This window comes from Thermobia domestica, chromosome 3 (assembly GCF_964235325.1).
Source record: "Thermobia domestica chromosome 3, izTheDome1.hap1.1, whole genome shotgun sequence".
NCBI lineage: Eukaryota > Metazoa > Arthropoda > Insecta > Zygentoma > Lepismatidae > Thermobia > Thermobia domestica.
This window is the reverse complement of record NC_137456.1, coordinates 264,754,982-264,773,350: the sequence shown is the minus strand read 5'-3', so window position 1 is coordinate 264,773,350 and position 18,369 is coordinate 264,754,982. Positions and strand designations below refer to the sequence as shown.

General features: G+C 37.1%; 1 protein-coding gene across 5 annotated transcripts in view; it reads left to right on the top strand.

Moving 5' to 3' along the window:
* Nucleotides 1-18,369, top strand: part of LOC145681636 (uncharacterized) — a 421,555-nt gene that overhangs the window by 83,652 nt on the left and 319,534 nt on the right. For all 5 annotated transcript variants that reach the window (XR_014130843.1, XR_014130844.1, XR_014130847.1 and 2 more), the window contains one exon: nt 10,374-10,471. Coding sequence is in view for 2 of the 5 variants with exons in the window: in XM_081753252.1 (XP_081609378.1) it covers nt 10,391-10,471 (81 nt within the window). In the remaining 3 variants the exon portion in view is untranslated. The remainder of the gene's footprint in view (nt 1-10,373; nt 10,472-18,369) is intronic.

Sequence of the window (18,369 nt, the reverse complement as noted above, 5' to 3'; positions counted from 1 at the left end):
CTAGGCAACGCGAATCGACGGGATGGCTCTAAGTGAAAACATTCATTTAGATGGTTAAGTAATCAGGAAATTCCTGCTGTTATTTCACGAAACACAACAGAACTTGAGGGAAAAAAAAACAATTTTGCTTACCAGGGGGAGGGAGTAAATCATCTGCTTACGTTTGCTTAACTAGGAAGAAGGCAAGGGCGCCGATCCTGGAGGGCCGGGCCCGCTCAAAGCTCATGTAGGCCTCCTTTGTATTTATGAATATACAATATTTGGCATTGTTTGAGTGTAATTTGTCTTAAAATTCTCATATATATATCTTCTGCATTTGAATGCCCCCCCCCCAAATTTAAAGAGAAATTGGCGTCCTTGGAAGATCTAGTGAAATGAATAAAAATGTGATAACGTATTACTTGAACAACTCTATCTAATGGAGGAAAGTAAATTAGTATTCAACACTTCTTTCAGTTTTAAGCAATTTAAAGATTCTCGTAATTTAGTAGCGTCCCGGATTTGCATTTTTGAAGTACGGGAACTTTATCTATACCTTAACGTGGGAATCGGTTTCGGACCATGCACTTAAGCCGCTTTGCCATAAGAGGCACAAGGAGTTTTTCTTTCGATTTCCTCAGGAATATTGCGAATGGTATAACTTTTAAAACTATGTTTAAAAAAGAATACACATCGACATAATAAGATGATAATCTGATACCTAGGAAATATATTGGATTGTTTTTAATTTGTTCTCACGTTTCCAAATCAGTACTTATGCTTTTTTTATTCCAGCCTTTTAATATAAGCATTTCAGACTATTGTCTGTTCTAGGACGATACAATTCTAGTTCATGTATATGCTAGCTTTGGAAATACAGTAGAGTTTCGCTTATCCGACATAAACATGCAGGCAGAACGCTGGATAATATGGATGTGTTAAGAAAAGAAGTAATAAAATTAAAACTTATGATATAATTTTACATATTACGCATCTAATAATAATGTTTTATAACAAATAACTGCACTGCACTGAATCAAGGACGTATCCAGCGTGAGAGCCTGAGAGCTGTCTCTCTCCGAAACTCAAGCACTTTTTAATAAACTTGCCTTTACCCTTTTGAGGTTCTTTTATATCAGTTTACTAGTAGTCAGTGTCCAAACTTTGGGCAATGTGCTGTTGTCTTGTTATAATTCTAAGAACATACCATAATGCCATTATACCAGGTGCAGTGGCGTATTTAGGGGGTGGCTTCCGGGCTTAAGCCCCCCAAGAAATCTTACTTAGTATAGTAAAGTAAATAAAATATCTTGCAGAATTTTCACATTTCCAGGTAAAGCCCCCCCTGAAAGTTAGCAAAGCCCCTCCCGCGACAAAATCGTAAATACGCCACTGACCAGGTGGAATTAAAGAACAGTTTTAAATAGCATTATCATTTCGTTTCCGTTCTGTTTTTAACTTTAATATATTAGAACGATACACTCCATGTCTTCTTCCTATTTTTGTTATGTGATATACGTAGCAGACAGTTTTCTTTAGTTACATTTCTCTCGAAAATATTTTTCATTTTGTTTGTGCTATAATGCAGTTTCCAAAATAAACCGGTTTATAAATGAAAAGTAGGAAAAAGTTTAAGAGAGGTACAGAACTGTTGCATTATTATTATTATTATATTTATTATTATTATTATTATTATTATTATTATTATTATTATTATTATTATTATTATTATTATTATTATTATTATTGATATTTAAAAACATTAGAATTACGTGGTTACGAGGATTCGTGTTGGCCCCCCTCCGAATAGAAAACCTGGATACGTGTCTGGACTGAATGATAGACGTATGAGTCAAGATGTAGACGGGCGCGCTAGGCGTTAGATTCCACAGCATGAAAAATAGATTAAGACCACAACTTGCAGATCTTCTTGCCGATTGGTGCTATTTGCAATGATATATCGGATCATATGATATGTGGAACAAAGGATGGTCGGATAAGCGAGACCATGGTGTATTGGTGTTTCACGCACCTAAACCTGTAAAATGTTTTTTATAAATAATTATCTTTCACTCCCTAGCTAAATTTGTTTGTATGATCACACACCTTGCCTCATAAAGTATAGTCTTATAAAGAAAAAAAATATTTTTTTTAGCTAAAACCTAAAGAAAAGCCAACTTCAATTTTTTTCTTTTTATTAATGGCAAACTAGGATGTCTTTTTCTGTCCGTATATATCCTTCACACTTCGTTGGAGACAAAATTGTTTTTTCCCCAAGAAAACAGGATGAGAGAAACTATACAACAACATGAACAGAAAACAATAGCTATTAACAATAGTTCTCTAATCCTGGATAAATACGTCATTACAGCAAAATATCAGTAAGTTGTCCTTATTTTATTGCTTCGGTTCTTATTAACATAAAAATTATAATGTTTTGTAAAAAAAAAGAAAAAAGAAAAAAAGAAAAGAAAAAGAAATGGGATGGGATTCGATGTGGTGTCAAAATAATAAAATAACTACGACTCCGCTACTCTACCCACCTAGCCACGGAGGCTACGTTGTGCTGGCTCTTTTTTTTTTAAAGAAATAATCTTCATAACCATGGTGCGTATCGCTTCGAACCTTAAGATAAGGGTTTTTCTGTTTAATTCTATATTTTCGTACGACATCTTAGTTACAGAAGCTAATTTATATTTGGCAGGCAATCTACACACTAGGTTTTAACCAATAAATGCAACATTTTAGTCCACTATCAGTTCCTTGATCCAACTTCTCGATTCTCCTACTGAATTCCCTCCGCAATTGTGATCTGCTACTGAAAAAATCCCTAGAAATCATCGTTGCGAGTATACACAAAACCGAGCATAATTTTGTTTTTTGCTTATATTTTTATTATTTTATTATATATTTTGGAAATATCTCCTTAGATGGATTGCATTCTATTATCTCCACATACTAATAACTGAATTTTACCCATAAACGTAAGGAAAATGGAATAAATGCGAAAAATCTTGAGTTACAGTATACGCGAATTTTTTTTTTTTTTTTTGCGCATGGGAGTACCCCCCAGAAAAGTTGTTTCTCATTAATCTATAATTTTAGTTAATTATTCTTCTCAATAAGTAATTCTTACCGTAACTGTGAAACACGATTCTTTCTAGAAATAGTGCTGCTACTCTATGTAGACTCTAATTGTGTTGGCGCATGGCGATACTCAACCTGGAAGAGACAAACTTCAGGGGCGCCACATATGGGAGGCAGCATTTAGTAGTAGTAGTAGTAGTAGTACAAATAGTAATACTCGTAGTTGGTAGTAATAGTGGTAGCAGCAGTAATAGTAGAACAAATAGTAGTAGTAGATGGTAGTAGTAGTAGTACAAATAGTAGTAGTAGCTCTGATTCGGTTAGGACAGGTTAAGGTAGATTCTGTTGTCAGGCTCCCGTCATTTAGACCTAACCCTACTATTTTCCTGCCAAAACATTAAATAGGTTGAGAAGAACTTCAGACAACGTATTCTTAATGTGTATCTTCCTAGTGGTGGTACACTAAACATTCTAAAACATTTTCGAACTGATAGAAAAATAATATAACATGCCGACGCATTCTACAACAGGTTTGGATATTCTGGAACCTTTTACAACATCCTGGATCATTCTAGAATGTTCTAAAGCATGCTGAAAATTCTAAAACATTCTCTAACTCTTAGGAAAGTCTATAACAGTTTGTAACATTTTCCAAGATTCTTGATTATTCTAGAACATTCTGGAATATTAGATAAATAATGATTTGTATTGAAAGAAAAGCAACATTAAAATTGAAAATAAAGAAATTTTCTAAAGCACAGTAACAAAGTTGCTAGGGCGTTTTCTCCCTCTTGGACGGGTGAAGCAGCGCTACAATACCATATAACTCCCATGCGACTAAGGATATTGGTTTCGGAGTGTTTGTTGCACGCACGGACAAACCTGCTTATTTTTATTATATAAAATGATTATGACAGCCCACACATTCATTATAATTTTCTTTGTAATTCTTCCTATTATAATTGGTGGGTTTGGTAATTGGTTAGTTCCTTTAATACCAGGATCACCCGATATGGCCTTACCTCGCTTAAATAAAATAAGATTATGTTTGCATCACCCTCTCACTAAACCTACGCTTAACTGGAATAATTGTAGGAATAAGTGTTGCAGGGACAAGGTGAACAGTATATCTACCTATTCCTAGAGCCATTGCTCAGGCGGGAGCTTCTGTTTGTTCTTTCATTTTTCTCTTCACCTACGATGAAATTCTTCATTTTAGGGGCAGTAAACTTCATTACAACTGTAATTAATATGCGAATTAATGAAATAACTTGAGAATGGATACCGCTATCGTTTAATCGGTAGTAATCCGTGCTGTCTTACTTCTGTATGCTCTCTCTTTTTCTTCCAAAGAACATTACAATGCTTCTTCTTTGATTCTTCCGGAGAAAAACATCCTATTTTCTATCAACATCCATCACGATTCTTCGTTCATCCTGAAGCATGCATTTTAATTACCCCAGGCTTTGTCACAATTTCACATATTTTAACCCAAGAAAGTGATAAAAGAATACTAATTTGTGCTATACTCGGAATTGGATTTTTAGGATTTATAGTATATGGCCATAATATATTCAATTTTTTCATGGGTGATCATACTCGAGCTTACTTGACCGCAGCCACTATAATTAAAACGTGCACACAGGAATCAGGGAATTTAGTTGAATTAACACTCTTCACAGTGCACAAATAACACATTCTTCTTGAATGTTATGAACCTTAGCATTAATTTTCCTATTTACTGTAGTAGCCGTTACTGGGATAATGCTAACAAATTCATCACTCAATATTGTTCTGCATGACACTTAATATGTTGTAGTACATTTATATTACGCACTATCCATAGGTATTATCCACTGATTCAGTTTATTTAGTGGAAGAACAATAAACACAAGGTGGCTGAAAATTCAATTCATAGTAATATTTATAGGAGTAAATATTACATTTTTTCAGACTATACAAATACCTACACTGCATGAAACATAGTGTGAAGTGTATATTCATTCCTTTCCTTTGTTGCCATTCTATTGATCGTGTTTATTGTATGTACATCCTGTAATCTTCTCAGACCAACAAAAATCTCTAGAATGATTTCAAATTACACCAACTGCAGAACATAGCTATGCAGTAATTCCAATAATAACACACTTCTAAAAAGGCTGATTAGTGCATTGGGACTAAGCCTCAAATATGACATAACATTCATCTTCCTTTGAAATGGCTATCTGAAATCAATTAGGTCTCCAAGATGGTGTATCACCAATCATAGAACATACAATACTCTTTCCTGATCACACCGTATCATCGTGACCATAATTACAGTACTCGTCGGATTTTTACTAGCCTCCCTTCTACCATATACGTACATCAACACTAGCCTTCTACACGGTCAAACCATAGAAACCATTTGAACGATTAAGGCTGCTTTCACACTAATTGCATTGCTCTGCTCTCACTTCGGCTTCACTTTTAGACAAAATTCAACAACCAGGTATCAAACTTAAAACAAATGTATATCAGTGATATTCAAGCTACGAATACTCATCCCTCTTACAGAATGCGACTATTACAATTCCTGTCAATGAAATAAATCTTAATTCATTCCGTCTATTAGACGTCGATAATAGCACCACACTATCTAGTAATATTGATATCCGCACTCTAGTCGCTTACACACATGTACATCAATCGTGAGCTTAGCCGGCATTTCATTTCAAAGCAGATGCTACTTCCGCACGCCTAAATCAAGTAGCTGCCAACATCAATCGGACGGGCCTATTGTTTGTTCAAAGTTCAGAAACTTGTGGTGCAAACCACAGATTTATACCAATGTTTTGGAAGCCTGTCCTCATTCAATATTCATTAAATAATAACAAAAATAATACAAGAACTTTGATTGGATGGCTGAAGTTAAGCAGTGGTCTCTTAAACAAAAGATGAGAAAATAACCATTACTTCCAATGGGAAAAATTAGTTTACTTATAACATAAGTTTGTCGGCTTAAGTGACTATTTAATAATATTCTTCTATTCCTCAAATATCTCCTTTAAAATGACTCGCATTACTTCATATATTTTCGCTGTTCCTTAAATTTGCATCCATCATATATTTTAAATCAGACAGTCCGCAACTCTCTGCAGACAATGTCAATTGTTGAAACAAAAATAACTATAAACTGGAATTTACCTATTAATTTTTTTTATACCTCAGTAGTGCCATCTTTCTAGCCTCTAGGTCACTGTAAAGACCACCAAGGGATTATTTTAAACTTAGCACTTGTTTCGGCGTCTAGATTTCTGTGGCCAGAATTCTAACATGGCTCCACAAATATGGCATTTCAAGTCCAATTTTAATTTTGAAAATAGAAAAGGGTCCAAAGGTAAGTCTTCCAAAAAACAAGCGAAAGGCATATAAAGCAATCACTTTAAAAAAGAGGAAATACTCTACTTGAATCAAACAAATATTGCCTCTGATCTGATTTCTATTGTTTTTGCCAAAAATTACAGCAACATACTCATTAACAGTTTCTTATGAACATTGCAATGAACATGACTAATTATTTCCACTACTTTTATTTTCTTTACTTCAATTTATTTATCTCAGAGTGTTGCTTCCTACACAAATTCAATGTTATCAATGGTTACTATAATTCTAAATTACACTGGTTGCACCGTGCCTTCACTTCATGTTTACCCTCTCCCGAAATCAGCAAATTTCTGCTCGATTATGATTTGTGAAGAACTTTATTCACATACAATATTATGTAACACTGTTGAACAACGAAAATGTAAATTGAACAAAATGAGCTAATTCTTATTGATTTTGTGGTGCTGATCACGAATTTGAAAGTTATTTTCGAATATTAGCTCTACTTTTCGTTTTACAGGCATATCTAATAACAACTCTTTAAAAATAAATATATTAGCTTCGTTTGGGGTAAAATGTTACACTGATCCGACAACACTGGAGAAACTATATGAACGCTTGGTTTCATTGTGTTCCTTATCTCAGCAGTGTTCTGCTATTGTTAGAAAAGACAGGTTTAGTGCAGTTATTAGCCTTTTGGGTGTGACGTTTGTGTAGTGCAGGGCATAAAAATACAACTAGAAGTACGCAAAAATACTGGTATTTCGAATGCATATTTTTAAATAGTTGTCGGAACTATTTCAAGTGACATTTTGAGGATTTCAATAAACAAAAATGCCGCGAAATTGTGTAAACAGTGCGGATAGCTTCTGCTACGTGTGTGGGGAAGTGACATTTTCCTCACAAAAGCAGACTATAACACCACTAGTAAGAAAAGCCTATCAATATTACTTTGGTTGTAAAATTGGAGACCAAGATAAATCTTGGGCACCCCACATTGTGTGTAACACTTGTGTCAGCAATCTAAGAAATTGGATTAATGGGAAGGGGCGCTCAATGCCTTTTGCAGTGCCCATGATTTGGAGGGAACCAAGCGACCACATCAGAGACTGTTATTTTTCTATGGTTCCATCCGTCAAGAAGGGAATTTCCACGAAGAAGAAGCGGACCTTGATCTATCCTAACATTACTTCTGCAATGCGCCCTGTTCCACATGGAGAAGGACTACCTGTTCCTGACCCACCTAAAGAATACGATCTTTTTTCTGATGATGATCAAGAAGTCGAAGCTCCTGAATCAAGTACTTTGAAGGACTTTACGTTTGTTGCAGAAGAACCTCCATGTGAACCACATAGACTTACTCAAGAGGAACTAAGTGATCTAATCAGAGACTTGGACCTCTCGAAAAGCAAAGCCGAAATTTTAGCGACACGCTTAAAGCAATGGAATTTATTGCAGGAAAAAGTAAATATTTCAGTGTATCGGAATAGGGAGATGTTCACTGCATTTTTTACTGTGGAAGACACACTTGTGGCATGTACAGATGTAAATGGTCTCATGAGGGCACTTAAAATTAATTACGAACCTACGGAGTGGAGGCTGTTTATAGATTCGTCCATGGCGAGTTAAAGGCAGGCTTTTACATATTGGAAATGAACTTCCTTCAATTCCTGTAGGTTACGCAGTTCATATGAAGGAATCTTATGAAAACTTGAAACGTTTACTTCAAGCCATTAAATATGACGATTTTCAGTGGTTCATTTGTTGTGACCTTAAAGTAATAGCACTGTTGCTAGGTATGCAGTTAGGGTATACAAAGTATTGTTGCTTTCTATGGGAATGGGACAGTAGAGATCGTGGATCTCATCACCGCAGAAGTGACTGGAGTACCAGAGAAACTCTTCAGCCAGGAGTGAAAAATGTGCTGCATGAACCACTGGTAGATCGTAACCGAATTTTGCTTCCCCCTCTACATATTAAATTAGGTCTTATGAAAAGTTTTGTTAATAGCATGAACCAAGAGGATGGGGTCTATAAGTACCTAAGAGGACAATTCCCTCGATTAACTGATGCCAAAGTTAAAGATGGTGTTTTCATAGGGCCACAGATTAGGCAACTATTCAATGATCACAAGTTCGACGAAATTCTCCAAGGTGAGGAGAAAGCTGCGTGGGAAAGCTTGAAGAGTGTTTGTTCACAGTTCTTGAGAAGACACCGAGCAACAAATTACAAACAACTGGTAGCAAAGTTGTTATTGTGCTACGAAAATCTTGGTTGCAATATGTCTCTGAAACTCCACTTTCTTCATTCACATCTAGACTTCTTTCCCGAAGATTGTGGAGCAGTAAGTGACGAACATGGTGAGCGTTTCCATCAAGATATTGCAGCCGTGGAGAAGAGATATGATGGAAAATGGAGTTCTAATATATTGGCCGATTGCTGTTGGACTATTGCAAGGGGTGCTCCAGATGTAACCTACAAAAGACAAGCCAAGCGAAGACGCTCAAAATAAAATAAACATAATTCTGTACAAGTGATCACTTGAAACTTTTGTCTACATTGCAGTATAGTTCCTTCACAAAAAGGTAGTTGTACATATTTTTCATGTTTTGATGTTAATACTGATTTTTATTACGGAATTGTTAATGTTTAACTTGACCACGATTACTTTATTTTCTGTATCGCTGTGAAACTGGTATTTGCGCAATTTTGAAAACGGAAGTACAAGTGTATAGAAAGCTATAGGTTAGGGTACTTCTTAACTTCCCAGCTTATCACATCACAGTGAAATAGATTTAAAAAAGTGAAATGTAGGGTTTACAAGGATTTTGTTTAAATGTTCTATAAATATTAATACATTTGTGTATATACAGCTACTGTTATACAAGGGCGTTTTGCTTCACAATCTGAGCTACGAAAAGCCTTCTATTACCATTTCCTTTCATATTATGCCTAAATGAATGTAAAAATCGCAATTTCAGAGAATTTACATACTTTCGATCACAATTTGTTGAACAGTGTAATCTCTCGTTAAAATGTATGCCATTCATCGTAATAGAAAACATACTGTTGACTAATGATGGCTTGTTTTGCAGACTGAATTTCTTGAGTGCTTTGTAATCACTTTCTCAAATTGCGAAAAGGGGGCGCGGTGGATCAATTGTAGAGTGTTCACTTCCGGTGCATGGGGACCCTGGTTCTATCCCAGCTCGCGCCGTGTAGACTTTGTGGTGGACGAACACCGCGCTCGCGGGTTTTCTCGGTGTTCTCCCGTTTCCTCCCACTTTCTTCGTTCCACCATTTCACACATCTCCCACCATCACCGTCTCCTTTAGCCTAACCGCCATACACGTGGGACATAAAACACAAAGATTTCATTTCATGTTGTTTCCATTTTCAAATTTCAAAAATACAAGGTGCATTTAATTTGGGTTTGAATACCGGCATATAATTTAAAGTATTCACCACCTACCTCTACAAAAACTGTTGGGTAAGTACATTAGCTTTATGAAACTTGTATGCTTGGATAGGGTACATACTAATTCCTAAGTGAAGTCCTGACCCGACTACGAGTTGAATTTATGTTTAAATTTCATTTCGCCATGTTCTCGGCAGCCTGCAATACCAAAAGCAAGCAGAATCACCTCCAAAACGTTGTTGCTGTTATTTCGAAACACCCTATATATATTTATTTCATATTACATTTGTGTAAATGTGTCTTCTTTAGTTCCGTGTTATGCCGGAAATTTTTCAAATTCCCATGTTATATGCAGAGCTGTATGCTATAGGCATAGTCATGTTCTAGGCAGAGCTGTATTGGGACGAAAAGTCCAATGAGTGTAAGATATTTTTATTCATAGTTGAGACAACATAGATATTTTTTGCGAATATTACAGAAATTACTTTCACTTCACTTATAAAGAGTATTATTTCATTTTCAGACTAGAAAGGCGACAATATGGCGTGGTATACCGTGAAAAAAAGTTGCTGTGGATGTTCGCTGAGAACTGCTTCAATCATTCTTGGCTTCGTGTATTTGGTAGGTATTGTCTTATTTTGCTTACAGTAATTTATAACAAATATTTTAAAAGAACGAGCTTCGTAGTTTACTTTAATTAGAGCGGATTTTTTCAATTATTATATATATTAACATTCATTTGATAAAATATCTATTTGAGTACTCAATTGCGGAACAGGGTTATCCTACGCATCATCAGTCTGAGTGACCGGAGTGCGATTCTTGGCAAGAGCTCATGTTTTTCGAATCAATGCTGTACAGTAAGTCCAGGTCTAATGTATCGTCACTGCTCAATTGCCGTTTAACACAAAGTTAATATATTATGAGAATTCCGCATGAGACTGAAACTCAGACACTAGGACCAATTATTTAAATGATATAGAGAAACATTTTTTCTAAACACAAGTCTGTATTAAGTGGAATCGGGATTAGCGATAAACACCTAGCAAATACATATGCAATAGAGTTGTTTCAAAGTTTTTTCTTAATATTACGTTCCAGAATTTTCAAAGATAAGTTCAATCGAATAATCAATAATAACATTTCTGAGTAAACCTTAAGTTCTAACTAACTCTATGGCTTATGTAGCCCGGAGGTTAAATGCTGCGTTCACAAAAGCTCTCCAATGACTTGTATCCTTAGCCAAGTGGATCTAGTTCCTACTTTGTATTCCTATATCTGCGAGATCCATCTTAATATTGTCCTCCCGTTTGCGCCTAGGTCTTCCTAAGAGTCGTTTTCCGATTGGTCTTCCAGGTAGGATTTTGAAAGCATTTCTACTTTCTTCCATTTTAGCTACATTCCCTGCCCATCTAAACCTCCTAGACTTGATTACTCTAACAATGTTGGGTAAACCGTATAAATTATGTAGTTCCTCGTTATTAAGTTTCCGCCATTTACCATTCCCGTTCCTCTTGGGTCCGAATATTCGTCTCAGGATCTTGTTCTCAAATACTTTCAATCTATGTTATTACCTCAGAGTAAGCGACCATGTTTCGCAATCATACAATTCAACAGGCATGACTATCGTTTTATATATTTTAAGTTTCAAATTCCTCGGCAGATTTCGCGACGACAAGAGGTTTTGAACCGAATAGTAACACGAATTCCCTGCTCTCTGTCTACATTTAATTTCTTCATGAGTATGATTTTCATCTATTATTATTGATCCTAAGTATTTGAAAGTATTTGATCCTAAGTATCCACTTTCTCAAAAGTAGTATTTAATATTTTAAAGCATGCACAATTTACCTTATTGCGATCCCGACGCACTTCCATGTATTTAGTCTTCTCTGCATTTACTTCTAAATGCATGTCTCTGCAAGCGTTTAATAAGATTGCATTTCTTTCTATTGTTCTTCTATCATCCCCTATTAAATTTACATCATCAGCATACGCCATAACCTGGGGAATACCGTTCAACTCTAGGCCCTGGTTGCTATCTTTGATTTTCCTTATAGCGTGTTCCAGTACAAAGTTAAACAATAATGGCGACATTGCAAAAATCACACCTAAAAATCACCACTAGACCTAAGCCATTATAGATTTTTGTGCCATCTGTGAAACGAGGAAGAATGAAAGGGGGTGGGAATATATATGAATCTCCCATTCAGTGTTGCTTATTACAAACTTTATTCAGTATTTTTCATTTTTTTTTTCATTTGCCTTAGTTTAAAGATTTAAGGAGTTTACTACATTTTAATTCTCCGTGTAAGTTTCGTTCTATTTTATCCATATTGAAATTACACACACACACACACACACACACACACACACACACACATATATATATATATATATATATATATATATATATATATATATATATATATATAATATTATATTATATTATATATATAAGACCAAAAGTTTAGGCCAACCTAGGGGTACAGATGCTTCCTTTCAGAGTTTTGTGGTCCATAAAGCTTGGAAAGTTAACTTTGAGTATCCATATCTCCAAAACTATGGAAATTACCGTAGTTCGGTCAACACATCACTCAGGAACTAGTACTTGCTACACTCAAATATTCAAGTTTCAGAATCCTTCAGTACTTCCGCAACAATTTTTATAGAGGTAGTTGGTGAGCAATTCAAATTATATGCCCGTATCCGAACTCCCTCTGTATTATTTTTAACTACTGCAGGGTTCTGAAACATGTACTTGTGGATAAGTCACATATTAGTTCCTAAGTGGAGTTTTGACCACATTACGGTATGCTCCATATTTTCCTAGCTTTGGACGTTTGAAGTTTACTTTTTCAAGTTTTCGGCAGCCTATAACCCCAAAAGGAAGGGTTTGTGTACCCAGGTTGGTCTATATTTTGTCCTACCTTCGTGTCAGGAATAACCTCCCAAACTTTTCGGTTTTGTTTTGAAACAACTTCTATATATATACACATGTAAGGGGGGCTAATTTTAATCTTTCCACGGAAATATCTCGAAAACGATTGGACATAAATAAACTCAACAGAATCTAAAACAGGAAATGCGATGGGGCAAATCGAATGATGATGTCGCGGTTCTCTCCAGGGCCGCTCTTCAAGGGGGGCCCGAGGGCCAACTTTAACATTTTAAAGGGAAACATGGGGTGAGTGTCACCTCCTTCGATAGATCTTTAAAAATTACAAAGCAATGTGGGAAATTATTTTTCATACCGGTCACCGTATTCAAAGTGGCCTCCAAGACAGGTTTCCTTTATCAAATAAATGTCCAGTACCACTAATATGAAAACGGTTGAACATAAATGAACCAAACAAAAACTCAAATAGGAAAGCAATGTGGAAATTGAATGATGTCGCAGTCTCGCCTAGGGCCACCTTTCATGGAGGCCCAGGCCCAAATTAGAAATTTTAAACGAAAATGTTAATCAAGTGATACCACGATCGATAGAACTTGATACACTAAATAGCGTTGTGGCAAAGAATGCTTATATGGGACATCGTTTTCAAAATGGCCGCCAAGATATGGTGCCTGTATTGGATAAAATATCCAGTACCACTAATATGGAAACGGTTGGAGAGAAATAACAGGATAAAACTTGTATATTAAATCGCAAACTTTATTTATCATTCCACGCCTTGAGAATAATCGAACAGAGAAAAATATTGTTAATGTATAAGTGACAGAATACTAAAGAGGAAATCTAATTATTACAACTTTCTTTCCGATCTCCCTTGCTAAATGGATGAAGTGGCACCGAATGGTAAAATCTCAAATGAGAACCCCACTTTTACTTGCAATAGTTATGGTTTGTCTGAAACACTTGAGTGTACAAGTGACTGGTACAGTAATGAATGAATATTAAGCAGGCTACTTTTTAGAAAAAACAACCTTTATATACTTTGTTCTCAAATTGCATTATTCTACAAATTGGTTTCGCATTTCAGTTGATTGACTTTTGCACAAATCATTGCCTGGAATTAAAATAGAGGGTACCATTTAACAAGAATTTTACCTACCTTTTCTCCATTACAGACATCTGTCTCGTATAAAAACACATTTGATGTAATGTTGTGGTTTAGAAACAATTGGCAAAATCTAAGATTCTCATATGCAATTTCACGGTTCCTTCCTGTATTGCTTTACGGATGATGACTGAACGATGACTTTCTAGGAATTAGTTTTCCTCCTTCTCATTATGGCTCTTCTATTCTAATAATCTTCTCTTGTCTGGGAACATTTTCGAACCGTGGGATGATAAATGCTCTCTGTGATTTCCTATAGCAGTTTTATTCTGTTCATCTGTTATTATCTCCAACCGTTTTCATATTAGGGGTACTGGACGTTACATCTGATACAGGCACCATGTTTTGGTGGCCATTTTGGAAAAATCACCCATATGAACAATCTTTCGCCACAACGCTGTTTAGTGTATAAAGATCTATACAACGAGGTATCACTTGGTCCATATTTTCATTTGAAATTTCTAACAAGGGTCGCGACACAGTTGTCCCGCCCCTTTTGGGACCAAACTTAGTGGACATTGTAGACGTTGACTCCCGATGTGCGGAATAGGTTGGCATTTGCCAAAGCCTGGTTTAGCAGTAATCGCCGTTGGAACGTCGCCAAGCAGTGCGCCAAGTATGACCGGAATGCCTGTGGCTTCAGAGAAACTGACTGTAAGGTTAGTTTGAGAAACCATTTTTGTGCTGTTTCGCGCTAGTTCTTGCTGTTTCTTTGCAAGTGTGTGTTTTAACGCTTTTATAGTCGTATGGTAACGGCTGGGAAGAGAGTTTTGTGTTACATTATTAGTGCGTTTAGATTGATTATGTGGACTCTGCATCCTGTGAGTGTGGATCAAAACTGATTATAGTGGACTCTCTTACAAGCGTAATATGTTTGACAGATAGACTTGTGCGGGATCCCAAATAAGCGACATGGCTACCCGAGTGACGAATAAAATCAATCCTGCGAACATAGTTCACCTCCTACAGGAGCGCCTGCGCACACGGGAATTTGCGCAGACACGACCGAATCAACAGGAAATTGAACTGGCTAATATTATTTGGGACACGGTCTTGACAGCAAACTGCAGTGATGTTTATGATGTCGATGTCATAGAAACATTGGACATTGGATCTGTTGGGCGTAACAGTGATGAGAATTTCCAAATTGTGTTTGAAGATTTGCATACCACAGCAACGTTTGTCGATTCTCCATACAAGTCAAGTCCTACAAAGCGGCATAGAGCATCTAGTAAAGGTCCTACTGCGAAGCCATTTCCTTAAGAACGAACGATTTTCACCAAGACAAGAAGACTTAGAAAACTGTCAAGTACGTCATGTCAAAATGCTCGTTCCTTGACAGTAATAAAGACTCGGCTCGGAAATCATTAAACCGTTGGCTCGAGGCACATCAAAGAGAAGATAGTCGGATGGAAAAGCTGCGAGATGTCTATGAGCATGTTTATGACAATTTCATTAAACCCAGAGACAATCGCGAAATCATCCATGACACTCGAATCAAGTATTGGGCAAATGCAAGAGCGAAAGAACTCGGTGGTATTCCGAAATTCAAAGCAAGCAACCGCTGGATTCAAAAATTCAAGCGCACCTACGACTTGTCATCACGTAAAATTACGACAATCATCACACGTTCAAAGTTGGTCAAAGAACCTAAACGAATCGAGGAATTGGAAACATTCCGACTGCGGGTCAATGGCAAGATCGACCAGTACGGTGTCCATAGCGTTTTTAGCATGGATAAGTCTGGTTTTCAACTGGAAATGCACAGAGAGCGTACTTTGACAATCAAAGGTTCACGGCACATCGAAGTCGGTGTCCAAAACGTTGATTCTACAAAGCAGAGTTACACAATTCAACTGATTCTGTGTGCTGACGGAACTTTACACCCAATGTTATTCATCGTACTCAAGGAAACATGTGGCAAAATTCCTGCCAATCCAAGACCACCCCTCGCAACATTTCTAAATCTTTACGTTGTCGCCTCAAAGTCTGGGAAAATGACCAAGAAGCTCCTGGAAACGTGGTGCAAAGATGTTTACCCCAACGTAGCACCTCGAGATCGAGTGTCGTGTTTGATCATCGACTCGTGGAAGCCATACGCGGACATTGATAGCATGTTTCCGACTGAAATGACTGTTGACATCCAACAAGTCCCTGAAGGATGTACGGACGAAGGACAGCCGCTTGATTTTCGCCACTTCCGTCAACGTAAAGTTTTTCAACGATAAATCCAGGACCACATCTTGTGGAACGAGCGTGACATTGATTTGAAACATAGGAATCAAATATTGAAACTACAAACTTTAATACATCATCAACTGTGTTCTCCTAGATTTCGTGAAATGAATCGATCGGCTTTGACAAAGGCTGGCTTCGACGTCGGCGATGCTGGGGCATTCATCACTCTCAAAAAGTTCTGCTTCGATCAAATAACAGGTGAATATTCCACTTGTGATGTAGCTAATTTTATTGTATGTGCTTGGTGTAAAAAGGACTTTTGTTTCAGACATTTTTATTATGATCATCATTACCATGACAATCTTGACGATTATGTCAAGTAGAATTACTGGATGAAATCCTGTACTCATTTTATTTGCAACCGAAAATAAATGGTTTATGTTAGACCCAGAGTAACCAAAATGGCCGTGTTGATTAGCTATGGTGTACTACATGCTATGACACATACATTGTTAGCTTGTGCATTTTAATGGTCGAGTAGGAATGGTTAGAATTTTTCCGCATTTAATGTTGCTCGAACTGAACCCGAAGTCGGACGGGGTCAAAATCGGGGTTACATTACTTCACACATGGATTATTATTTGCAGATATAAAGAAGTGAACCCTAACTAACCTGGGGAGGTCAGAATCGAACAGTTCTACAAAAGTTCAAACGACGTTTAATCCTAAACCAGGCTTTAGTCTGGCGAATGCCAACCCATTCCGCACATCGGGAGTCAAGGTCTACAATGTCCAAGAGGTTTGGTCCCAAAAGCGGCAGGAAAACTGTGTCGCGAACCCTATAAGTTGAGCCTGCTCCCTAATGAAAGGCGACGCTGGGGAACACCGCGATGACATCATTCGATTTACCCCATAGCTTCCCTTTTGAGTTTTTGTTTGTTTCATTTATGTTCAACCATTTTCATATTAGTGGTACTTGAAATTTGTCTGATACAGGTAACATATCATGGCAACCATTTTAGATGCGGTGACCGATATGAAAAATGTTTTCCACAAGGCCTTCAGTTTTTAAATATATTTCCAATGAAGTGTCACACTAACAAGTTTCCGATTCCCGGCGGGAGCTCATTTGGTTCGGATTCCACGTTAATCAGTAGGTCCACGTCTCATATAGCCTCGCTTCTGAACGGGACGTTAAACTCAAAATCAACTCAACTCAACTCAACTAACAAGTTTCCATTTAAATTTTAGAGTTGGGCCCCGGGTCCCCTTAGAGAGCGGCCCCGGAGGGCATCGCGACATCACCATTCGATTTACCCCATGATATTTCTTATTTTAGTTTGTGTTGAGTTCATTTATGTTCAACCGTTTTCGAGATATTTCCGTGGAAATATTAAAATGTGCCACCCTATATACAGAGTGAATCAAAAGTCTGGATACGGTGGAATAACTCGAGAACTGAACTTCGGATCGAAAAACCAAAAAAACACGTGTTTAGAAGTATTAAAAAAGCTATCTGATGAATCCAAACCCGACCTTCTAGACCGACTCCCTGGGGGCTGCGGTGGGGTCAACTTTGAAATTTCAAATGGAAACCCCAACTTTGGTTGCAGATTTGGATTCTACGGCCCAAACTATGTGAAGTTTCATCAATACTTTTCCGTCGATGAATAACATGGCGCAGTAATTGGGAAAATAAATGGCCCATAAGTACTCCCATTTCGTTCATGAGTAGGGATGGTACCGAGACCGAGATTAGTCTCGGTCTCGTCTCGGTCTCGTCTCGAATTATCGAGACGAGACCGAGACCGAGACGGACTTTTATATACCGAGACGAGACCGAGACCTAGACATACTTTTAAATACCGAGACGAGACCGAGACCGAGACAGACCTCTATAAATCGAGACGAGACCGAGACGAGACTTAGGTCAGTCTCGAAAGTCTCGGTCTCGTCTCGAATATTGATATTGATAGATACTAAAATTGTCTTCACTCAAAATTTGTTTCGTTGCTGTGTTAGATAATATGATAACGGTTGACTGATGTAGATTGCTGTATTTAGGGGGTGGTTATCGGGCTTAAACCCCTACCGAAGTAAATTTGTGATAATTTTTTGCATTGCACGTATAACGCAAATGTTTTTTTACTCGTTCCTCAAGCCTCTCCGGAAACAAAATCCACTGCTGATGCAAATAGAATTCTCTCTCTGTCTGTCTGTCTGTCTGTCTGTCTCTCTTTCTCTCTCTCTCTCTCTCTCTCTCTCTCTCTATATATA